Source organism: Gastrolobium bilobum, unplaced genomic scaffold, assembly GCF_033153095.1.
Source record: "Gastrolobium bilobum isolate Gb01-03AN ecotype WA unplaced genomic scaffold, APGP_CSIRO_Gbil_v1 utg65883, whole genome shotgun sequence".
NCBI lineage: Eukaryota > Viridiplantae > Streptophyta > Magnoliopsida > Fabales > Fabaceae > Gastrolobium > Gastrolobium bilobum.
This window is the reverse complement of record NW_026899103.1, coordinates 43029-69675: the sequence shown is the minus strand read 5'-3', so window position 1 is coordinate 69675 and position 26647 is coordinate 43029. Positions and strand designations below refer to the sequence as shown.

Genomic DNA, 26647 nt, shown 5'->3' with positions numbered 1-26647 from the left:
GGAAACTGACAGTTAACTGATCATTCTTTTGTAAGAAGGCCTCAACCTTTTTTGCAATTCTCCATCCTTTTTCCTTTGCTTTTTGGATCTTTTCACGTCTCTTGACAAAATACTCAACAAGTCTACTTTGCGTCATCTTGACCAATGCAGTTACTGGCAAATTACGTGCACCCCGTAGGACCTTATTGATACACTCAGATAGGTTAGTCGTCATATGACCAAACCTTCGGCCCTCCTCATCATAAGACCTGCACCATTTCTCTTTGGGAATCTGATCTATCCATGAGGCTACTTGTGGGTTACTGTCGACAAATTGTTGAAATCTTAAATCAAAGTGAATCTTCGAACACATGTAACCTGCAAAAAATGAACCCAAATTGAATGAGTTATACATAAACAACATTACATACAACATGTACACATTCATGAAAATAGCTTACCTAGTTTCATCAGCGTTTTCTTCAGTTCCACGTCCCTAAACTTAGTGTTAAAGTTGCTTCAAATGTGACGAAGACAAAACACGTGATACGCAAATGGAGGCTGCCAACCGGCATGATCCTTCACAGCCCTGATGATGTTGGGGTGACGATCGGATATTAGACATATACCATGCCTACGTGTGACATGGAAACGCATCTGGCTAAGAAACCACAACCAATCATCCAATCTCTCACCCGGTGGAACAATGGCAAACGCAATAGCAGAATAAATCCATCACCATCCTGTGACGTAGCAATCAATAGGGTACCTTTGTATTTCCCGTACAGGTGCGTGCCATCAATTTGGATTATAGGTTTACAATATTTGAAAGCCTCAAAGCACTGGTGAAAAGTCCAAAATACCCTGCGAAAGACAGCCTTATCGGTGTAGACACGTCGTTCGTCACAACACTGGTCCGTATCAATCTTGAACACAGAACCAGGATTAATCTGTGTCATGTAGGTCAGCCAACCAGGTAAGATGGCATATGATTTTTCCCAGTCGCCAAACAACTTCACAATGGCCTTCATTTTAGCCTTCCAAGTCTTCCTATAAGATATGTTGTATCCATACAAACTTTGTACCCTCTCCTGAATAAGAACTGGTTTCGTGGATGGATCTTCTTTTAACATACCTATACAAAATTCGAAGTCAACACAATCAATAAATATACCGAAAAATTAAACCATAAACAAAAATTCTGTAATACATACTTATAATGGCTGCACAGATTACATTAGAATCCAGCTGTCTATGGTCCCGAGTAAGGCCTTGGTTTAGGCAGGTGTGTTTTTTAACCCACCTACTAACAACCCAACTATTTTCATTCTTGGAAAACATAGCCCACACGTACCAGGGACAACCATCATTATGGTGTCGACACTTCATCACAAATCTATGGTCATCACTTTTTAACACCACAGCAGTACGATGAGACTTCATACAATATAATTTGACTGCATGTTGCATTTCAGATTTAGTTCGAAACTCCTGGTACAAATATAATGGATCCTCTAAATGCCAGCCACCGTGGATGTCATCGTCGCCATACAATATCTCCGTCTCATCATTAGGGTGAGCCCAATTAATGAAAGAATAGTGTGGGCTGTCGTTCCAAAATGGCTCAATCTCAGAACCTACGTCCAAATTTAAACTTATCCGTCAGTACGAAATAAAACACAAATATATATATGCAAAATTAAAACTTTAATTTACAATCTTACCACTGCTAACAGGGTCAACACGGAGTGGTGGCATAACCTGGGAACTCAAGTTTCCTGAACTAGTATCAGCGTCAAAATTCCCCTCTACGTCCGTATCTGAGGTGTCACCCAGCGGAATAACACTCTCGGGTTCACCATCGTCTTCACTGTCCATATCCTCGTCATGCTCATCCTCATCCTCGTCTATTTCCCTCAGTGTTATCTGACTTAAGACAGGTGCAGGTGCAGATAAACCGACCACTCTGTCTTCTTGACTTTGACTTCTTCCATGCACATGTGCAGATGAAGATTGACCAGAGTTTATTTCAACATATATCTCAATAAAGTTTTGAAATTTTCGGTCCACAAATGCATCTATGACACAGTCCATATCTTCATCGTCATATATATCATTACCAATGTAGAATATAGCATCCTTACCAACTGTAGACTCTACCCTGGCGATCATCCGTTGAACGCCATGGTTGCCGTGTAGCCCCAATTTTTGGTGAATCCTCCCCTTCAGCTCATTGTACGTAGTGCCCCGTTTGATTTTCAACATTTTCGTTTTTCCTTCAAATTGAACACCGTTGGGGCCTTCATAATGCTTTCCATCATAGTAAATCATGGTAACATACATGTTTGGACTTGAGCTCATCTTTCACACGAATTTTGAGGGTAGGAATCGAATTTTAGGGTTTTGGGTTCAGATTTGGGGGAAAACAATTAAGAAATAGAAGGAAATGACAATGATTTCACAATTACTATGCCTTAGAGGTGGTGGGATGAAATTGAAGGGTGATTGGAAGGATCACAGCTGACAAACAAGAGAAATAGGAGTTTTGATTTCGAATATAATGAAAATGAGACCGAGAGAGGTCTGGATATAGGGTTTTCTGCGATATTTAGTCGACTAAATAATGGGCTTAGTCGACTAAAAAAGCAACGAATGTAGTCGATTAAGGTGAGTACTTAGTCGACTAAAATTCGCGTTTCATGATTTCTGAGTTTTGCCCATTTAGTCGATTAAAAGTGCAACTTAATCGACTAAATGGGGGCAGGATGGTGGATAGTTCTGGGGGAGGGGCAAATTGGTTATTAATTATTTAATGAGGGGCAAAAGGGTCAAAAAGCCTAATTAATTCCTCTCATAAAAAAATCCTAGCTCCACCCGTGTGTGACAACGAGTGGTGTTCATATCGCGACAATATTAATATAAACACAGATATACTTAACCTGAAACACGAATAAATATCAGTATTGTTTACCGGAAAAAAAAAACCAGTATCAAAATGTTTGACACAAACATGATATGTTTATTACACAAGTTGACATGACAAAAAATAATAATCTTCAACCTATGTACTATATGTTTTAGGCACTAACATATACGTGTCGACACGACACAACACAAATAACTTGTATATTGTATGAAAATTACGTGAATAATATTAAAGTAGTATATAAAAAATAGGTTAAATACTTAATTAAGTAATTATGGTTTAGTTTTGGGTGTGTGAGTGGACATAATATAATTTTTTTGTAAATACAAATATGAGACGAAAATAAAAGAATGGTAATTTATAATTGTAGTATATTATAGTATAAAAGAAGGGTAAGTTACGAGCTTAAATTTGGCGCTCCCGGCCCATGGGTGATTGGGTGGGATGAAGGAGAGAGAGAGTGAAAGAGAAATTGAGGAGAGAGAAGAGAAAAAGGAGAAAAAATAAATAAAAAATCCATGTGTCACCTCCTTAATGGAAGGACCATGAAGGGGCAGGAGCATATTAAAAATTTCCAATTTCTACACACCACAACCTCTAGCGAAATATTAAAAAATACCAAATCATTGAGATCCAACGAGGATAACCTAATCAACCTTATTACTTAGGATGCTCTAGGCCAAACAGTATGGACAGACACATGTGCTCGTAAATGCAGGCACAAAGAAAGTTGATTAGGGCACAACTTGGGGCATTATTTTCTTGAAAGAATCAAGGGCAATTACGCGGTGATCGGGGGAGGAAATGGATTAATGAAACGAGAAGAAAAATGAGAAGTGGAGAAATGCAGGATCATTTATTGTTGGAGAATCGGGGGAGCCTATAATTGAAGAAGAACTACGAAGCCATTATAGTTAGTCTAGTAGTGGTGGGGATGGATAGTGGATAGTAGATAATAGGTACTGTCACGGCGAGATGCTACAAAACAAAAAACCACAAAATCCGATTCAATTTATCGTAATCGATTAGTTAACATGTTGGTTAACCGTATTCTGAAACACGAAAAAAAAATTCATTGGCTTATCAAATTATCTATCGAGCTATGAAAGAGATTCAACAAAAGACATAAACAAATCCACTATCTGTTTTATGTCAAGCAATACGTGGAGTTCGATTTCCATTGTATTCAAAAAGAAGATCTATCATTAAATGAGTTAAGAAAAAGAGTTTCTATCAACTTCATTTGTCACATCTAAACCAAGAAACTTAAAACATTGAGTTTATGGATCATTTTACTTATATAGTTCACATTTAACATATTTTTAACTAATGTGAGATTTCACTACTCATATTTGGATTCTCATCCCAACATTATTTGTTGTTGCTCATGCGGAGGCTTCTTCAAATATTCATGAGATTATATCAAGGCTTGGTTCTGCTTATCAAGGCTTTGACTTCTTATAATGAGCTTGAAAGATTGACAAAATCGAACACTAACCATATCATTTCCAATTACTCAACATACATTAAGGTTTGTCAATCATTAAGCTCTAATATCAATGTTGGGTAATGGGGGGAGTCCACAGTAGAAGGAGATTTATCATCAAATGGGTTATGATACAAACTCTCTATTACAAGTGAGATCGAACTCCACGTCTTAACTTAAAATCTTAAGCCATTAAATTTATAGATTCTTCCACTTATATGACATTCACTTAGCACATTTTTAAATTTTTAAGTAATATAAATCTTCAAAACTCCCACTTGAATTCACATTCTAACATTCAATGACGATTAAAATAATGCAATTGTGAGTGACCTGGCTCTAACGATTCGATGATGATGCTCACAGGTGCAAGTGAAAAAGACTCGTCCTAAACCAATTAGGGATCTCACGTCATTTAATGATTTAGGTCTCTTAATACAAGCACCCGAGCAACTCGAAAAAAAAAAAAAAACATAAGAGGCCGAAATAATTTTGACCTCCCAAGGTAAGTTAATTAAAATTAAGTCCAAATGTAACATGAACGGTTCATAAAATTAAATAATCACTTACGTGATTTATAATAAACAAATATTTTTCAATTTAACAATTAATTAAAAACAATTATATTATTTGACTTATGAGATACATATGTTTAAAAATCTAGTGATATGTTATATTTTTCTGTGATAATTATATTCTACTTAATTTGACATTGGTGTTTTTTACATAAATTAAGATAAAGTTTAAGAACTTTATTCATACTTTTTTATCTATAAACTGGCATTCACTTATCATAGTCCATTTATCATTGCACTTTGCGTACTGTATACATGTTTTTCTTATCATTGTCCATTTATCATACACAAGTCTACATACGCTGATACGCTTTAGCCCATAGTTTATTTTTGCCCGTAGTCTAAAGTAAAGGGAAGAAAAGTTCATTCTTTGGATTTGGAAGCATTTTTTCACCTCGACACCGTATATGCCACGTAACATTTTCCACTTCAATACGCACACGACAGTGACGCCACGGAAACGCGGAAAGATTCAGAAACATACAACAACTCGGTTTTTTCTCTTACCCGAGACCGAGTCCGACTCGGCGGGCGAAGAAGGCCAACTCAGTAATCTTCCTTCCTTTACAATTAACAGTTACACCATTTAACCATTTTTCCCGCACACAACACAAACACTGACACACACACACACACACATTTCTCTCACTACACAGAGTTAGGGATTTAGAGAGAGAGAGAGAGAACCCTCAGTGTCAGGCTCAGACGTAACGTGCATTTCTCATTGGCACAATACAACCGACACCATCACGCCGTTTTCACATCCACGTGGTTTACTGATCCATCGTCGTCGTTTTCGTCTTCAATCAGTTGGTTGAGAATCCCAAGACTTAGAGCTGGAGCCGCTACAAGATCCCAAGCAATTGAAGGCTCCGCCCGCCGCCGCCGCCTCCTCCAACGGTCAGATCCGGTACCGATCGCCATCCTCCGCCGAGCTCTTCGACGGACAGGCCTGTAGCAACTCTCCGCCGTCGCACGCCGCCGATCAGCACCTGCCGGAGTTCTTCGAGTCGAGCAAAATGCTGAAGCGCGCCGGCCGCCAGGAGTCTCTCTCCGACAAGATCTACAGGTTCCGAGGGACTCTGCTGGTGGTCTTGATCCCTCTCGTTCTCATCACTTTCGTCCTCTACATGATGCCATCGAGCACCTCCAACGAGTCAGTTGGAGACTTCGCCCTCGTTAATCGGAAAATGTCCCCCGATAAGAAATCCGGTAGCTCCTTCGCCGTTATCTTCGACGCCGGCAGCTCCGGAAGTCGTGTGCACGTCTTCCACTTCGACCAGAACCTAGATCTCGTTCACATTGGCAAAGATCTCGAGCTTTTCGTGCAGGTCAAATCAAATTTTTCCTTTTTTTTTTTTTTTTTTTTTTGCTTCTCATTCTGTTCTTTTGTGTTTTGCAGCTTAAGCCGGGTTTGAGTGCGTACGCTCAGAATCCGCAGCAGGCAGCAGAATCTCTGATTTCGCTTTTAGATAAAGCGGAGAGTGTTGTTCCTCGTGAATTGCGATCCAAGACACCCGTTCGAGTTGGTGTGAGTGTTTTTTTTTTAATTATTTTGGTCTACTGCATCGGTGCGTGTATTAATTTTATTTTCTGAGTTTCTGTGAAGGAAAATTGAATTGAAATTTAATGCAGGCAACTGCGGGTTTGAGGGCTTTGGAAGGGGATGCATCTGATAGGATCTTGCAAGCGGTGACTATTGCTGCGTCTTTCTCAATTTCATTGGTTTTAGCAGCCATACGCATTTTATTTTAATTTAACTATTTGTTGCTTCGAATTTCATTAATTTAAGGTAAGGGATTTGCTTAAGCAAAGAAGCACCCTGAAATCTGAGCCTGATGCGGTCACGGTGCTGGATGGAACACAAGAAGGTGCTTTTCAATGGGTATGATTTATGAACTTAATGTTATAATGTGATTGGCTTTAAATGGATTGCCTATATCTTTATGTCATTTACTATGAATGCATCCTGACTAGAGGAGAATCGACAAACTTTTACAGACATAGATCATATTGTTAAAACTGTATACTAGAATTGCATAGGGACTTGAGGAATATTAACTAGGTTTTACTAACATAGATCAGACTTTTAAAACTGTCTCTTATTAGATTACATGATGGTTTATGGTGATTGTGGAATTTGAATACTGTACAATGGTGTTTCTATTAGATGTAGTTTTCTGTTTCCTCTTTTAATATAGTTCTTTTATTAAAAGGAAAGAAACCAATTTGCTTAAATACATTTATTCATTTCTTAGTATATACATAATTCCATATATAATACAGTAGTTTAAACTACTATTTTGGACTTTTTAGTCCTGTGCTTTGATTGGGTTTTTATTTTGATTCCTGAACTTTCAACCGTGCTTCTTGTTGTATTTTTCTCAAAAGGTGCAAGTTGGTCCCTCTATTGGCTACATTACAGAGCTAGAAACTAATTAATTTGACAAGTTTATTGAGTTGTTCAACACAATATCAAGCAGTCAGGTACAAGAAAGGAGGATAAGGAGTCCTCCTAGATTCAGCCAGAAAAGAAAAAATAAAGCAGTTGTAAAAAATGCATTTGTTCTAAATAGCTCCAATCCCTTTAAAGAGAGCTCTAGCACATAACATGAGAGGGATGGAACTCTACATACTTAACTCACCGACTGTTTATGTCCTTATTGTTTTCAGAAAGAATGACTTTTACCAAAAAATGTTACCTTACTTTTTAGATGTGCCATGGGATTTAATTTCTGATACAGTCTGTAGTGTCACGGCAGGCAAATGTACAATGAATACTATTTTGGTTACAAAGTTTGTAGTACTTTTTTTGTTTGGTTGTACAGTAAGGGCATCCTCTGGTCAGCTAGTGCATGTTTGTTTCACTTGACTTTTGAGGAAATAATTTTGTTTTTCAAAAGCTCTCTCAGGAAGCTGCAAAAAAAGAAGCTATTATTTCTCTAAAATAAAATAACCCAAACATGCACTTAGTATTGCTATTTTAGTTTGAAGAAAGCTGTTAATAAATGTCTCATCAGCTAATTTCATATTGGTGAGAAGCTATTGGTGACCAAATTGTAACATTAATAAAAAATGCGACTAACATTATAGTTTAGTCATTATTGTATTTTGAAATTTGAACCTATAAAGTCTATAGCTCTTGTCTACAAAGTCTTTCCACATTTTCAGAAACAGAGCTGGCAAATTTGTGATGTGCTGTATTTCTGTAACTGCATATTTCTTTATAAAAGGGGCAGGCCAACCATCTGGATAGCTCCAATTTTATGTGAAAATTTCAATTGGACTAGGATTGCTTTTGTTATTTATTGCCTTGGGGAAATTAATTTCAAATATGGGTGTGAAGGGTTACTTGCTTTACAATTTTTAGGGCAAGTTAGTGAAGTTTGAAATATTATAATCCCACTTCATGATCATGAGATACTGCCCTTTTTTAGTTGGTTGTAGAGCTGTTCATAGTGGTCGTTGGCTTACATATATTGCAAGCTCTCCTGGAATATGTACTTAAAAATGCAATTATGAAATTTGTTAAATATATTCAGTTATACATATGTTACAGTTGATTAAATCTAGTTCTCCCCCCCTCCCTCCACACAAAAGTTTCATTCCTCTGAAGGAAATATTATCAGAGTTGGCATGTACTTAAAAATGCAATTATGAAATTTGTTAAATATATTCAGTTATACATATGTTGCGGTTGATTAAATCTAGTCCTTCCTTTCATTCCTCTGAAGGAAATGTTATCAGAGTTGGCATGACATCGTTAGACATGGCTGATAAATAATCCTAGTTGCTTATACTTTGTACCTGATTACCTCTGGATTACAATCACATGACCTTTCACCCCAACGTTTTTTCTTCTATATTTTGTTTCTCACTTGGAGTTGGAGATGTATTTCATTTGATGTATGTCTTGCATATGCTCTCAAATATTGAATACTGCGTTGACGGGTGTTTTGCTTTCTTTTATTATTCCAAAATGTTTTAAAGCCGATAGATTGATGTATTGCTAAAGGATAATGTGTTTATTATAAAAAAAATGATCTTTTCTGTGTAAAATATGTGATATAATCATTTAGCTATTTAAGTAGTCTTCGTATGTTTGTTTCCTGTATATAACTTAGGGGAATTGTTTTCTTATATTACATAAGATAAAAACACTTTCCTACACTCACATATAAAGAAATGGGACCCATTTATACATTTTCTCTCTCCCATATTCTCTCTCATCTCTCCTCTACATGTGTGTGTAGGAAATTTTTGTTATCTTATGTAACATAAGAAAACAATTTCCCTATAACTTAATTCACAAATAGCATAAAGAATTTGTAATTTAATAGAATAAAAGAGGATGGATATTTTACTGACAGAAAAATATGTTGTATGAAGTCTAAATCTATATAATATTCATATATCTTCATCTTTATTTTTTATTTATTTATTTTTTTGTAAATAATCTTCATCTTTCTTTCTAATTACAATTCTAGCAATATGCCAGAATCCTAATGAAACGTTTTTTAGCAGTAATATTCTAGGAAGGATGACTAGTGGCATCACATTGGCAGTTTTTTCCTTTTTAAGAATTTTAAATAGTGATAGGCAGTACTATAAGCGTTTTAAAATAGGGATGAAGATGGACAATATTATTAGAGTTATAATAGTTTTAAGTTTGGGATTAGCATTATTATCAGAGTTCTAAAATAAGGATGATCTGAACTCTGAAATATGTGGGATTGACTATTGTTCCTGATTGTTAGATTCTGAAGACTTGCGTGTAATTCTACTATGAGGCGAAAGAGGCCAAGATATTTCAAACTATGGTTCATTCTGACAAATGTAAAACATTTCAGTTATTGTTCCACAGGATAATTTTTGCTGTCGTAACCTAACAATGAAAGGCTCTAGGTTCCCCTGTGTAAACAAAATTCCTTCATCTACTGTTTTATTTAACACAATTGAATTTTGCTTTTTCTATTTGAAGAGGGTACCGTCAATTCTTAGATGTATCAGATAAATGTGATTTATTTAGAACTCTAAATCTTAAGGAATGGTCATCCTCAGAACACTAGAAAGCTAGAGATCTTATATTTTCTTCGAAAGTTAATATACTGAATATATGCTCAGATAGCTTTTCCTACCCGCCAAAGTCATGCATACTGCAAGAAAACATTTGTCTAGTACGAAAGTGTATTAATTAAAAGCATCAATCTGAACTACTAGTTGTAAGGGAATTAAGAACTTTGTGTACTCTCTCTACAAAAGAATTGATGCAGTATTTTGTTTGTCTTATCTTTGCCATTTGTTTTATTTTAGGTTACTATTAACTATCTATTGGGAAACTTGGGAAAAGATTACTCAAAGACTGTTGGGGTAGTTGATCTTGGAGGAGGATCTGTTCAAATGGCTTATGCCATCTCTGAGGCAGATGCGGCCATGGCTCCCAAAGTACCAGATGGAGGGGACCCATATGTCAAGGAGATGTTCCTGAGGGGAAGGAAATACTACCTATATGTTCACAGGTTTTTATACTTGCTCTTGATATGCCCGTGCGAGATGTCATATTTTTTACGGTCTCTGGGAGCATTAACTCATTGACCTGTGTACTTCCACCTTGTAGTCTTTTTCATGATACTATTCAGTATTCACATAGATAGATATTCTGCAATAAAATGTTCCATGGCTAATAGATTTATACATCTTGCTTTCAGTTACTTGCACTATGGTTTACTAGCAGCCCGTGCAGAAATTTTAAAGGTTTCTGGTGATGCAGAAAACCCTTGTATCTTATCTGGCTATGATGGTAAATATAGCTTCTCCTTTCTGTATGCCTGGTGCTATTTTGATGCCAGAGTTACATTTCAGTTCTTTTGTTTAACCTTTTATTAGTCGATAGGGAATAAAAAAACTGAATTTTTTTTTTCTTGAAACTACATTTCAGTTCTTTTGTTTAACCTTTTATTGGTGTTTTTTTTTTTTTAAGTTAAAAGTCAAAACACAAAGCAGAAACAACTGCAGTATGTTCTCTACAACTGTAATATGTTCTCTAAAAAAAAGAACAGGTTTTTCTTATTCTGAAAATTTAAAAATTGTTTTTGGAAACAGAATTCAAACATACCCTAAATTTTTTTATATACTTTTTCTTCGTGCTTTATAATTCTGATAACAAGTGGGTTTTTTTTTTTTTTTTTTTTTTTTTAATTTTTAGACTCTTACAAATATGGAGGAAAGTCGTTTAAGGCTAAATCCTCTCCTTCTGGGTCAAGCTTGAATGAATGCAAAAGCGTAGCTCATAATGCTCTCAGAGTTAATGAGTCAACATGTACACACATGAAGTGCACTTTTGGTGGGATTTGGAATGGTGGAGGGGGAGATGGACAGAAAAACCTTTTTGTTGCCTCGTTTTTCTTTGACCGTGCTGCTGAGGTATTTATTATTTTATTCAACCTTGAAACAAGTGTTGATAGCCATTGCTTCTAATGCCACTGCATTGTCATTCTAATCACTCGCATTATTTTACTCATAGGCTGGTTTTGCTGATCCAAACTCACCCGTTGCGATTGTTCGACCTGCGGATTTTGAGGATGCAGCTAAGCAAGCTTGTCAAACAAAACTTGTGAATGCCAAATCCACTTATCCACATGTTGATGAAGGGAACCTTCCATATATTTGCATGGATCTTGTATACCAGTATACATTGCTTGTTGATGGATTTGGTAGGTTTTATTCAGACGTTGGCATTGTTATACATGATAATGATGTTTATACGAAGTTTGAGTAATGGTGTTATCTTCCTGCACTGATTACTTCCATTTGTTGGCAGGCATATATCCATGGCAAGAGATTACATTAGTGAAGAAAGTTAAATATGATGATGCCCTTGTTGAGGCAGCATGGCCCCTAGGCAGCGCCATAGAAGCTGTCTCATCTACGTAACCGCACCAGTATCATCACTTGGATTACTCATCCGAAATCTTGGGGCACAACGAGTTTTATCACAAGGATTTTGTGGTGAATTACTGTCATTCATGTTAATCAGAAATTACTTTCAGGCTGAATTGAGATTGGATATGGATCTACATTTCAGGAATAATGGGAGATGATAGCTTCATTATTTGTCTTATGTAATTAATTCGCAATATATCTGATTTACAGTTCTGGAAGATTCATTCGATTCATTGAGTGCTTCTTTATATTTTTTTGTCTTAGGAGATGAACAAAATGGTGATACTTTCACCATTTCATTTTTGTTTCTCTAAATGGTTTCATTCGTGATAATAGTTAATACTTTATTTCTTCTAATTTCATTGTTGACCCAGACCTAGCATGCCACTTGCTGGAGTGTGGGTCTAAAGATTCGTGTAACTCTTCATTATTATCATTTCTTGTTTCTTGATTCCAACTTAATCGAATGCCTCGTCACTAGGGGTGTGCATGACAACCTTCCCAGAATGAGTTTTTTTTTAATTTCTGTTCTCGGGAACAAAAATGGATGAGAATTGCGTTTGATAAAATCGGTTTATTTTTTTGTTCCAGGGATGAACCGGTTTTTTTTTATGCTGGGGAACAAAAAAAAGAATCAATAATTTTCTGCTTTTCTAATTCTGGGCACAAAAAGAGAATCAGTTTTCTCTCACACTCTCACCCACTCACTGACTATGGCAGCGTACCAGAACAACCCCTTTTGAATGGTTATTCTGTCTCCCACTTGGTATTCGTCCCTCTGGTCTTCTTTTGGTCCTACGTTTTTTCTATCTCTCTTGTTTTCTCCATCTGTTCTCAAGGCGTGATGACCTTTTGGTTTATGAATTGGGTAGGAAGGTTCATGCTTTGGTGTTGGTTGATGGGTTGGAGTCGGATATTTATGTGGGCAATTCTCTCCTTTCAATGTATTCTATGTTTGGTGATATGGGAACTGCCAGGATGCTGTTTGATAAAATGCTGCCTGTGAGGAATTTAACTTCTTGGAACACTGTTTCCTAATGAAGTAACTGTTATTGCTGTTTTTGCAGGTTTATGGGCACCCATTTTGGACAGAAATTGAGTTACCTAGGTAATCCTTTTCGTTCACCGTGAATTGCCAGATGTTGTTATTAGTAAACAATTCCAAACCTGCAATTTCTTGTAATACAGCAACCCAATACCCAATGAAATTCTAATTCTCAGAATGAAAAAAGAAATTGTGTTAACAAACGTAATTCTAATTCTCGGAGGAAAAATAAAATATGTTAACAAACGTAATTCTAATTCTCAGAACTCTTCCAAAGCACAGAAATAGAAAAAAAATCATTTTTTTCAGAAACAGTGCCAAGAATTAGAATGGTTGTCATGCGCAGCCTAGAAATCAAGTATGTTCTTGAGATCACGTGAATCGAACAATTTCTGTTGACATATTCTTTACCTAACTCTAAGTGACAATTTATTTATTTATTTTCTAAATTATAAGTATCTTTTATCAGAGGTAATCTTGTTCGGGACAGGTCTAAGATTAAGGTTTTAAATCTTTTCTAAATATGGTATTGAGAAAGATCGAATACATGCTTTCATTTAGGGGTGTTCGCAGTCTGGATTAGATCGATTTTATAAGTAAAAATCATCTAATCTAATCCTTTCGGTTTGATCATGTAATAATTTATTCAGTTTGGATTTTTTTTCAAATCCGATTTAATTCAGTCCAATTTTTTTTTTGGTTTAGATTGTATAGGTTTTTGGTTTTTTAAAAAATCTAAAAGTTGTTTGATGATTATTGTGCAAATAACATATTTTTTGTATGAGTTTGTTTTTTCTGATGTTACTGTAGATAACTTTATCTAATGTTCATCAAAACGACGTCGTTTTGGGACGGAAATCATGGTATTTTTGTAATTTTAATTTATTTCAGGGTTATAATAGTATTTATCACTCTAATTTTTTAATTTTTCAATCCAAAACGACGTCGTTTCGATGAACATTAGATAAAGTTATCTAAAGTAACATCGGAAACTTTTTTCCCTTTTTGTATATATTAGTTTTGTAAAGTTTTTGTTGTTGAAATACAGAAACATCAATAAGTAGGTAAAAAAGAATTAATATATTGGATCGGTTTTCACCAACCAAACCGAAAATCGATCCAATTCAATTAAAATTTGTGATTTTTTTTTCGATTTTTTGGTTTTCGGTTCGTTCACCGCAGATTGAATTGGTTTGGATCGATTGATGAACACCCCTACTTTCACTCCCACCTACTTAGTTTCCATGCGCCAACTGAGCTATCATCATTTGGAAAGAGACAATTTATTGTTTAGGGTTTAGGTAGGGGGAGAGCATAAAAGTCCTGTTTCGAGATGGATCCAAGATTAAGTGACAATTTATTATTTTACGTACATTGCAACTTTTATCTTTTGAAAAAGTCTAGAATTAGCCATATCTCACATGTGCTGGAGACAATATGAGTGGGTATGTGTTTCTACATGTTCATATAATATTGAAGGATAGATTATTTATTCATCTTTTTTTTATGCCTACATTCCTATTATTATCCAATATCATTAGATCAGAATCTCAATAGAAAAGAGAAATGATAAAAGGTTAGTTGAGATTCTTATCTAACGATATTGAAGATTTATAGATAAGATATATATGAAAAAAAATATAGATAGAATAACTTATCCCTAATATTAGTCAAACATAAAATATTAATATAGAAGTTAAAAAAAAACTATTGATGTTTATAAAATAAATATGTATACTAGAAAAGGCATATGTCATTGCAACATTTCAAAAAAAGAAAAAGAAATGTAAAACGTTCCTTGTACATGTAACCGAAAATGACATTTTATCCTATTTTTTAAGTTATCAACAAAGGATCAATGTTCCTACACATAAAAGTGTGGGACCCATCTATTCTTTCCCCTCTTCACATGGTCTCACATAGGGGTGCTAAACGAACCAAGCGTCTTTGGCTACGCTCGTGAATGCTTGAGCTTATATGTTTAAAATTGGTTGTTGGCACAAGGCTTGAACTTGTATAAAAACTCGTTTAATAAAAAGGCCTCAGACTCTAATTCAAAAGCTCGGACTTAGAGCCTCTCAGGCTGACCTAGTATATTATTTTTTATTTTTATTTTATATTTTTTATACTACTTGTAATAGCACTTTCTTTCTCCTCAATCCATTTCACCTCATTTTATTGGTTAAACAGACTTTTTAAATGATTTTGTGCTATATTATGCTGCTTGGATATACATTGAATTTATAAATATTTATAAAATTACTAGTGTTGTTGATTGTATATTCTGTTTGGATAAATTTTGGTTGTCTTATTTTTTTTTAAACAGGCTAAACCAGACTTTTATTTTTTGTAAATAAGCCAAGCCACAGGCCGATAGTTATATTTATAACAGGTAACAGACTTGATCAGGCTGACACTTTTAAACACAGGCTTAGCCTTTTAAGACCAAAGTTCGGCTCGTCTCGGCTCGTTAACACTCCTAGTCTCACATAAGCCTCACATTTTTATTTGTGTATAAGAGATAAATTATCTGCTACAACATGATAAATACTAATCCTTATAAACAAACATATTAAGGTTTTTGTATGATAACGGTATTTTAGGGATAACATTTTCATAAATTGAAACTAAATCGTGCTCTTACATAATTAGAGGCTTACCTCAACATCAACATGATATATTTAGGAGAATAGATTTTCTCAAGTGTTGATCCATAGACTATAGTTTAAACTTGAGTATTTAAGATCCAAAGAGTGTAAATGGACCAGCTGACCTAATAGGGACTTATGGCTCGACCTATATCAGGTCAGACTCAGCTTATTACATATAATCAAATAGAATATACCCAAACATAAAAGAACCATATTTAGAAAGTAGGCCATAGACTTTCTTTTACATGTCGGGCCTATTAGGGCCAGCCTATGTTATGTTATTTATTTTAAATAAAATAAAAAAATATTTTAATGATTTTTGAATAATAAAGTAATATTATTTTAATTTTTTTAATTATTGAATTGTTAATATGCTTAAACAAGCTAACAAGACTAGATCAATCCTTTTGTTTTTTAAATATAGGATAAGCCAAACTTATAATATGAGCATGTATAAGACTAATAGATCAGGTCAGGTATAATATATTTTACACAAATTTAACTTCTTTATAGCAAAATCTAACCTAGCCCGGTCCAGCCTATTTATTCCTGAAAGCATACTTTGTTAGTCAATAGATCAAGTGCATTGGGCTACGTAGATTTCTTTCATGATCGAATAAAGCCTTAGGTACACATATATAAAATGGTTACTTTTTGCACTGAATGCAGATAAGTTATCTGTATTGAGCTTAAAACGATATCGTTTTGGAGCAAAAATCAAGCTATTTTTGTAATTATAATTTATTCCAAGGTTATGACAGTCTTTATTATTGTATTTTTTTAATTTTTTAACCCAAAACGACTTCGTTTTGAGAGTGAATATAGATAACCTACATAAAAGTATACTTTTTTTATGAAAGAACCTATACATAAAGGGTTATATTTATCTTATGTTACATAAGATAAACAAACTTCTTACACACATAAAGTGAAGATGAGTCCTACATTTATTTTTTTTCTCCCCTTATATGTGGATCTCACTTATAATTTTATTTCTATAACATGAAATAATGATTTTCGTACGACATAATATAAATATAACCCATACATAAAATTTGGTGGGGGGCGGGGGGGCGCTTTTATTTTAAGGGTCTTAACTTTTATATGTTCCAATTAGAAACTAAATACCTTCAATTCAATTTCCATTTATGAATGGACCATTTAATTGTACAAACTCCAGGTAAACAAGCGCCTAATTTTTATTTCCTTTGGATTACAGATACGAACCCGAAAATTTTTTCAACAAGAGGGATAAGTTGTGGCCCGGGGCCCAACCTTCATCAGTAGCGTAGTGTTTACTGTCCTTAACGTGAACATATATTTGGTATGGCATTCTTTCTCTACAGTTCGCGCGAAATAGGATGTTTCCTTATTGAAATCATTCCATGAAACCTGTGATTCTTGTGGACGCCACGGTACACGTGCCCTGCTTTTGATGTACAAGTTGCTCTGTTCCTCAATTGGCTTTGCATTTCTTTGTGCCATTTTCACAAACACCTTTCGCTCAAGGTTTCAGAACCGAATAAATTGGGTAATCTTATCTTGACGCTCTATCCAATTTCGATAAACTGAAGTGGCTTTGCTTATTTGTTAATCATGATCAGAATCAGATCTAACCTATCTGTTTTCCCTGTTGTGCTACTACGCATCAGCCAGAACTCACTCGCTGTTAATCACTGTCATATAGTTGAGCAGCCCCTTATGGGTGCTGCTTTCAATTTGTTAAACCCTCCAAAGTCTGAAACTTTTTCAGCTCCACCCAAATTTGGTTTCTCTGTCAGGCTTTTTTCTACTTCATCTTCAATCAGAAACCTTGGGGTGGATACTGATGCCCCTGCACCAGGATTGGATGGGGCCTCAAGTGATGATGATGAGGATGAGGAAGAGGAAGAGGAAGAGGATGATGGCAATCATAAGAATGATGATAAAAATGGTACCCATTTTAGTCAGTTGCATTTAAAGGATGATGGTCTTGCCCAAGATGTTAAAACCATTTTGGATATTATTCATGAACCGGGTTCTGGACCATCCCAAATTAAGCACAAGCTTGAGAGTTGCAGTGTTATGGCATCTTCAGAGCTGGTTGTGGAGGTCCTTTCGAGAGTTCGCAATGATTGGGAAGCAGCCTTCACCTTTTTCTTGTGGGCTGGCAAGCAACCGGGGTATGCTCATTCGGTTCGCGAGTACCATTCTATGATCTATGTCCTTGGCAAAATGAGGAAGTTTGATACTGCCTGGTCCTTAATTGAGGAAATGAGAGGAGGTAGAACTGGTCCATCTCTTGTCACCCCACAAACTCTCTTGATTATGATCAGAAGATACTGTGCTGTACATGATGTTGGAAGGGCTATAAATACTTTCTATGCGCATAAAAGGTTTAACCTTCAAGTTGGGCTAGAGGAATTTCAAGGCCTTCTTTCTGCCCTTTGCCGGTACAAGAATGTGCAAGATGCTGAGCACTTGATGTTCTGCAACAAAAATGTTTTCCCATTTGACACTAAATGTTTTAACATTATTCTGAATGGATGGTGTAATTTGATTGTTAGCACACGTCAAGCAGAAAGAATTTGGCAGGAGATGAGCAAGAGAGGAATCCAATATGATGTTGTATCCTATGCAAGTATCATATCTTGCTATTCAAAATCTTCTAAACTTTACAAGGTGTTCAAGCTATTTGACCAGATGAAGAAAAGGAATATCATTCCGGATAGGAAGGTTTACAATGCAGTCATTCATGCTCTTGCAAAGGGTCGTCTTGTGAAAGAAGCTGTCAATCTCATTAGAACGATGGAAGAGAACAATGTTACTCCAGATGTTGTTACTTTTAACTCCCTGATCAAGCCTCTCTGTAAAGCCCGCAAAATTGATGAAGCTAAAGAAATTTTTGATGAGATGTTGAAGCGGAGTCTATCTCCATCAATTCGTACTTTTCATGCCTTCTTCCGTATATTAAGGACCAAGGAAGAAGTATTTGAGCTTTTGGACAAAATGAGAGAGCTGGGATGCCACCCAACTATTGAGACTTACATAATGTTGATAAGAAAGTTTTGCCGATGGCGCCAACTTGATGATGTCTTTAAGATATGGAATGCGATGAGGGAAGGTGGAATCAGCCATGACCGTAGCTGTTATATTGTACTGATTCATGGGCTGTTTCTGAATGGAAAGCTGGAGGAAGCATACAAATATTATATAGAGATGCAAGAGAAAGGCTTCCTCCCTGAACCTAAGACAGAACAAATGCTTCAGGCATGGGTTTCTGGTAGACAGGTAACAGAGGGCCAGGTGACAACACATTTAGAACACAATCAATTGGAACATGATGCTCTTGCAAAGAAAGTCAAGGCCACACCCAGTAAATTTGATAGGGAAAAAGCTTTTCTTCGCCAACCTGAGACCAGAAGAGTAATAAGAGAACGGGGCTTTTCTCTCTGGGAGCAGTAAATATAAATCCTTATCTAACAAGAGGTCTGATGACACTTTCTTCGGCATACTTTTCAAATTTGATTGTATTAACCAGACAGGTGCATGTCATGCTCTTTTTTTGGTGTATATCCAGACTTCAACTGTCTTACCATAAGCAAGAGTTGCCAGGTTGGTGCAATTCATAAACAACTCAAGTTTGTTAATTTTTATACAATTGGAAACTTTGGGTTAAAATTATAGTGATCTAAATGGAATGAGCACTCTGCCTTTGGATGGATTGGCTTCCAGGTAATTGGAATGAAATACGCAATTTTGCCAGATGCATGAGAACTCAATGATGTAATAATTTATCACCGATGGAGCTGAAGAGGGAGTGCAGGAGAGGGATGTAGTATGGTGTAGAAGTGGTTTACACATTGTTAGAATCTGTAAACTTTACTGCTAAGTTGATTCTTATTAAAATGATTTCTGAAAGAATTTGTGGATACACTTGCTAGATCCCGTGAGTTTTAAGTTTTTTAAATTTGTATGTAATTTTTTGTTAGCTAAGCTCTTCACGATTTTGTTCAAATGCAATTACTTCTAGACCTTATTATTGTTTGCTGTGCTAGAAATAAAGCAAAGGGGTATAATTCCATGTAACGTGTATATGGAGTTCTTTTCTTCAATTATTTAGTGGTCGTTGCTGGCCTTTCAACTTTTTCTCTTGTGCTCCACGGCTGGGCCCCTAAATATCTCATGTCCTATCCTCTTACCCTGTGTTTGCCATAAGCAAACATCTCGGTTTTTTGTTTTTTTTTTTGGTAATTATTACCCGGGATGGCCTAACACACAGGAAAAGTCCCTAGCAACCTGAGCAAAATTGCAATGGCAATAAGACCTCTGTCACTTATCCTTAGGAAGTCCACCCGAATGAGGTCCCTTCTGGTCCTTACCTTATGCCCCGGCACTACGCTCAGTAATAGAATGCAGCAACAGGTCGTGTGCTTATACTGCAATCTAGAGATGGCAAAACGGGCTCGGCTCGACTCGGCGGGTCAACCCGCTAAACGGGACGGGACGGGCTGAGTTTTTCAACCCATCTGAAAGAAGCGGGGCGGGGCAAGGCGAGCTCATTTTTTGACGGGTTGATGGCGGGCATAGGCGGGTCAGTGTAAAATAGGCTGGGGCTGGCGGACCAACCCGCTAAACGGGGAGAGATGAGTTGAATTTTTCAGCCCACTTTCAAAAGCGGGGCGGGGCGAGCTGATTCATTTTTTGGCAGATTGATGGCGGGGTGGGGCGGCCCACCTTGCCATCCCTATTGCAATCTAACCTTATTGCGGTACAAAGTAACAAACCTTCAAAAACTAGAAATGGACTAGTTGATTCCTTTCTGCACTCCCTTACGATTGTTTCAGACTCAACAGTTTTAAATGCTCACTTAGCCACTGGGTTTTGATGGTAAAACTGATAGTATAAAACTGATATTTTAATTATTTAATAAAATATTTTTTTTAAAATCATTATAAATAAAACTGATAAATAGTCATAGTATTTTGATGGTAAAAAACGCTCGAACGGATAATAGCATTGTCCTGCCATTGGGTTTATAATAATCGTTAATGGCCATCATTATTGGTGGTCGATCACTGTAAAAAAGAAAATGCGCCCATGCTTTTAACGTGGGTAAGTGGAGCATATTTTCGGTATTTAGGGAGCAAGTATATTCTCTTTCTTAAAATGGAAAAAAAAAAAAAACAGAATATGAAAGGAAATAATTATAAAAAGCGGGTAGTATAAATATGTTTTCTCTCTCTCCATATTTGACAACCGAGTGCTTGACCACTTTTTTGAATAAAATATGTTTAAATGCCACCGAGGCAAGAAATTTTGCTAAAATTTCATGAATCCAAATTTGCTATAATTGTTAACGAATTTGATTATGTCATATGACACTTTAAAAAAAAGCCATAAAACTCGCTATTAATTATGGGTTTTCGTTTTATCCTTTAACATAACACAACAAATTTTCTTACACTCATAACATTTTGTGGGGCCCACACTTTTTAAAACAAAAATATAAATAAAAAATTAAGGCACGCAAAACGAATCTCTATAACATTACACTATCACTTTTCCTACAACATAACTCTTATAAAATCCATTAATTATAACAAGTTAGATGGTCAAATCAGGAGAGAAACAAATTCTCTGCAAGGTATAAATAAAATAACGAAGAAAGGCGTGTGACTCGCAGCATATTGCAGCGAGTATAACACCTTAATCTTTCTCTTACCAATGACATCACACTTGATAAACTTTCGTGCGTACAAATTCTTTAATAAATGGGTTCTTCGGAGTTATTTATTTGTATCATTTTCCTTTGGATCTATGGTCTCGTTTATGTTCCTCTTCCCCCTTTTCCCATAAAAAAAAAGTATTTCAGTTAATCAAATATACTTAATTGTGCAAAAAAAATTACTTGGAAAACATAAAAATATTTATTGACAGATATGGAGAAAGAAGTAAAATTGTAATTAAAAAATATTTTAAGAAAATAAATATAAAAAAACTTATTATAATTATCACCAATTATACTTACTATTTTTTATTATCATTTATATTATCGTTAAGTTAATATAAAAAGTGAGTGAAAGGTTATATCTGTTGGATATTAATTTAATCCAAAATAAAAATAAAAATAAGACATGGTAAATATATACTGATAATAAATATAAGCGACCTAAAAAATTAAGAGTTCGTTTGAATTTAATTTAATTTTTCAGTTCTTCAAAACTGGTTCATAAAATTAATTTTAAAAATAAAATATAAATCTAAAAACTGATTTAAATATAATTGAAACTAAAACTGAGAAGAATTTGAATTTATTTATAAAAATATGGTTAATGAATTTTTATAATTATAAAATTATCATGATAAAATAATTTAAAATTGAAAAGGAATTAAATTTATTTACCAAGGTGTTATTAATAAATTTTTATATTTACAAAATTGTCACAGTAAAAATAAAAAAAAATTACAACATTTCTAAAAAATAATTTTATTTTTATAAACTAATTTTTTTTTAGAAGTCATTTTTATAAAATAACGCTTTTCAGATAAATATTTTTATTTGTTTATTGTAAAAACTTAATTATTGTTTTTAGAAATATTAGACATTGGAAGAATTTCATCCAGCTTGATTTCTTTTTCTGTTTGGATTTTATTTTTATATTTTCCAAATAATTTTTTTTTGGTCACAATTAAGTATATCTGAACAACTGAAAGACTCCTTCTTTTTCAATTTTTTTTTTTTTTTTTTTTACGGGGAATGGGGGAGGAGGAACATTCATAAACTAGACCAGGGACCCATAGAAAAATGACACAAATAAATAACTCCAAAGAACCTTATAGTATACCAACATTTATTAAAGAGTATGTACAACAAAAGTTTATCAGGTGTGATGTCATTGTTTATTAAATATTATAGTTATTTGAACTATTATTTGACAGGTCATTGTTATGTAATTAGTGGAAACCCACATGTCTTGTAGATATAAATGTGTCTGTATACGTGTGTAATAGACACAAGTTTCATTTTACCCTCTTTTCAGTTTCAATGAATTTACTTTTCTCTCTCTCTCGTACTTTACTCTTCTGTTGTAATATGGTATCAGTTGATAGTTAATCTTCCGTTTCGTTTGCTCTTCTCCTTCGTTCGCTGTGTTTGGTTTTGTCTTCTCCATACCCATGGCGACTGAAACGATTTCTCCACTCACCGACGCGATTCCTTCCACCGATGCAACGAATTCATCAAGTCATGTTCGTTCTGAGGTTGAGAATCCATCGTCACCTTTCTTCCTTCATCATTCCGACAACCCAGGGCTTGTCCTAGTTTCGCAATTGCTCACCGGTGACAATTATAACTCTTGGAGTCGTGCTATGAAGATTGCTCTTTCTGTTAAGAACAAATTGGGATTTATTGACGGTTCAATCCCTAAACCTAGTGGAAACAATGCTGTGCTTTTGGCTTACTGGACCAGGAACAACGACATCGTTATTTCGTGGATCTTGAATTCTGTCTCAAAGGACATTTCAGGAAGTATTCTGTATTCTGAATCTGCTCTGGAAATATGGATCGAACTCCGAGACCGCTTTCAACAGAGCAATGGACCACGGATCTTCCAGCTTCGCCGCGATTTGATCAATTTGGCTCAAGATCAGACCTCTGTAAGTGTCTATTTCACTAAACTCAAGTCTATTTGGGAAGAACTTAGCAATTTTCGTCCTTCCTGCAATTGTGGGAAGTGTATCTGTGGCGGTGTTCGTAATCTTGCATCGTATTATCAAATGGAGTACACCATGGCTTTTCTCATGGGACTCAATGACTCATTTGCACAAGTCCGTGCTTAAATTCTCCTTAGTGATCCTCTTCCACCTATCAACAAGGTTTTCTCCTTGGTGACTCAAGAGGAAAGACAACGTCAAGTTGGTTCATCATCTGTGTCCTACTCCACTCCGGCAGCCACTATGGCTTTTGCTGTGAAATCAGATGTTCCTCCTAAAGGACTACGTAAAGAACGTCCTTTATGCACCCATTGCAAACTTCTCGGTCACACTGTGGATCGTTGCTATAAACTCCATGGATATCCACCAGGATATAAGCCCAAACCCAAGGTACCTGGAGGAAAGTATAATGTTGTCTCGGTGAATCAAGTCTCCACCAACTCAGTGGATAACTTTCTTCATGGATTAGATCCTACAAAATGTTCTCAGCTTATGCAGCTCTTGTCTACACATATGGCAAGCACAGTCACACTTCCTGATTCACTTGTTGCTTCTGCATCCTCTAACTCAGGTACTTTGTTTTCCACATCCTTCCCAAGTGGTATTATCGATCCACATTTATGGATTGTTGATTCTGGTGCTTCACACCACATATGTGCATATCCACATTGCTTTATATCCATGCGTCCAACACATGGTTCCAGGCTCACATTACCTGATAACACGACTGTAGAAGTACTCTTAATTGGTGATGTCCAACTTACTTCACATATACTGCTTAAGGATGTATTCTTTGTTCCATCTTTTCGGTTCAATCTTTTATCTGTCAGTGCAATCACTTCAGATTTAAGACTCATGCTCACTTTTCTACCTACATCATTTGTCATTCAGGACATTATCAGCAAGAAGACGATTGGCAAGGGTGAGAGATTTGAAGGCCTATACATATTTGATTCTACTTGTAATAATTCTGTTTCATGTTTTGCTCTTGTAAATTCTGTTTCCATAGATACATGGCATAACAGACTTGGCCACTTGTCACATAGATGTCTTTCTCATATGAAACAGTCATTGAAATGTATTGATTCTTTTTCAAATAATAAAACACCTTGCTCAATTTGCCCACTTGCAAAATAGAGACATTTGCCCTTCTTTTCACACAATAATTTGTCTCAATCTTCATTTGATTTGATTCACATTGATATTTGGGGACCATTGCACACCTCTTCATATTCTGGTTTTAGATATTTTCTCACACTTGTGGATGATGCTACACGATTTACATGGGTTTATTTTCTCAAGAACAAATCGGATGCCATCTCTATATTTCCCAAGTTCTATACCATGGTGCTCACACAATTTGGAAAGCCTATTAAAGCTATTAGATCTGATAATGCTAAAGAACTAGCTTACCATGACTTCTGCCAAGATCATGGAATTCTACATCAGTTATCTTGTGTTGAGACTCCTCAACAAAACTCAGTTGTGGAGCGCAAGCATCAACACATTTAGAATGTGGCACGTGCTCTATACTTTCAATCCAGACTTCCTCTATCATTTTGGTCAGATTGTGTTTCTACAGCAGTGTTCCTTATTAACAAGACTGTATCTGCACTTCTCAACTACAAATCTCCTTATTCACTTCTGTTTAGTAAGGATGTTGATTATTTTCTTTTACGTGTATTTGGCTGTTTGACTTTTGCATCCACTTTAGCAGCACACAGGTCGAAGTTCCAGCCAAGAGCTCGAAGGTGTATTTTCATAGGCTATCCTCCTGATATGAAAGCCTACAAGTTATTTGATTTAGACAAGAGGCAAATTTTCATTTCTCGTGATGCTGTGTTTCATGAAGATATTTTTCCTTACCATGATTCTTCTCATTCTTTAGTGGTGGATCCATTTCCCACTTTGGTTCTCCCACACAGCAGTCTTACTCACACTTTGGTGGATCCCAACCCATGTTTACAAGATGGTACCCCTCATGAGACAGTTTGCTCAATACCTCCTATTTCCAACACTTCAAATAATGAAGTTGATTTGTCTAATCAACATAATTTTGCTCCAACAGCTGAAGCTACAGATACATCTTCACTTCAGCAGCCTAGGAGATCTACAAGAGTTTCTAAGCCTCCAACATACCTACGTGACTTTCACTGCAATCTTATTACTGATTGCATTCCAAGTGCAGATTCGGTTCCCTATCCATTATCCTCAGTCATTGCATATGATTCTTTGTCTCCTTCACATAAACATTATGCTCTCAGCATATCTTCTCACTATGAGCCACAGTTTTATCATGAAGCTGTTCAATTTTCACATTGGCGTGCAGCTATGCAAGATGAACTTTCAGCTATGGAAGCTAACAACACTTGGTCTATTGTGCCTCTTCCTCCAGGAAAACATGCAATTGGATGTAAATGGATTTATAAAGTCAAGTTTAAAGCTGATGGCTCCGTTGAAAGGCACAAGGCACGGCTTGTGGCAAAGGGCTATACACAACAAGAAGGAGTGGATTTTATTGATACATTTTCTCCCGTTGCAAAGTTGGTCACTGTTAAAACTTTGCTCGCGATTGTTGCTTCCCAAAATTGGCATCTTCATCAACTTGATGTCAACAATGCCTTTTTAAATGGGGATCTTTTTGAAGAAGTTTATATGCAACTTCCTCTTGGTTACAAATCTGGACAAATTCCCACAGGATCTAAGGCTGTTTGCAAACTGCATAAAGCCATTTATGGTTTAAAGCAAGCCTCTAGACAATGGCATTCTAAGTTTTCTACTGTCCTTATTTCTCATGGGTTCACACAGTCCAAATCAGATTATTCTCTATTCACCAAAGGTTCAGGTGACAATTTTCTTGCTCTTTTGGTGTATGTAGATGATATAATTTTAGCCAGTCCTTCTTCTAACAACATCATGGCTATAAAATCTTTTCTGCAAACTCAGTTTAAGCTTAAAGACTTGGGATGTCTTAAGTATTTTTTAGGGCTGGAAATAGCTCGTGCAAAGAAGGGAGTAGTTCTCTCTCAACGTCATTATGCTTTGCAATTATTAGAAGAGACTGGCTTCCTTGCTGCTAAGTCTGCCCCTGTTCCTATGGATTCCAAGTTGGTGCTAAATAGTTTAGATGGTGATCCTTTGCAAGATGCCTCACAGTATAGAAGGTTGATTGGCAAGTTATTATATTTGACTCTATCCAGACCTGACATCACATATGCAGTCCATAAATTGAGTCAGTTTGTTTCTCAGCCTCGTACTCCTCATTTAAATGCAGTTCATCAGCTTCTCAGGTATATCAAAGCTCATCCAGGTCAGGGACTTCTTTTTCCTGCTTCATCATCATTTCAG

The 26647-nt window shown here is 35.8% G+C and overlaps 3 protein-coding genes across 3 annotated transcripts; all 3 read left to right on the top strand.

The window, feature by feature from the left end:
* The first annotated feature begins 5455 nt into the window (after positions 1–5455).
* LOC133287275 (apyrase 2-like) lies at positions 5456–12239 on the top strand. The gene is made up of 9 exons (XM_061484846.1): positions 5456–6297; positions 6369–6497; positions 6602–6658; positions 6759–6851; positions 10280–10485; positions 10675–10766; positions 11172–11389; positions 11490–11679; positions 11787–12239. Exons 1-9 carry the CDS (start codon positions 5986–5988, stop codon positions 11897–11899), a joined length of 1410 nt encoding a protein of 469 aa, XP_061340830.1. The 5' UTR covers positions 5456–5985; the 3' UTR covers positions 11900–12239.
* A 4620-nt stretch (positions 12240–16859) lies between these two features.
* LOC133287277 (pentatricopeptide repeat-containing protein At5g15010, mitochondrial-like) lies at positions 16860–19673 on the top strand. Its single transcript, XM_061484848.1, has 2 exons — positions 16860–19198; positions 19319–19673. The coding sequence occupies exon 1, from the start codon at positions 17201–17203 to the stop codon at positions 19046–19048; it is 1848 nt and encodes a 615-aa protein (XP_061340832.1). The 5' UTR covers positions 16860–17200; the 3' UTR covers positions 19049–19198; positions 19319–19673.
* A 3089-nt stretch (positions 19674–22762) lies between these two features.
* On the top strand, positions 22763–23425 carry LOC133287279 (uncharacterized). Its single transcript, XM_061484850.1, has one exon. It carries the CDS (start codon positions 22763–22765, stop codon positions 23423–23425), a length of 663 nt encoding a protein of 220 aa, XP_061340834.1.
* Positions 23426–26647: the final 3222 nt, after the last annotated feature.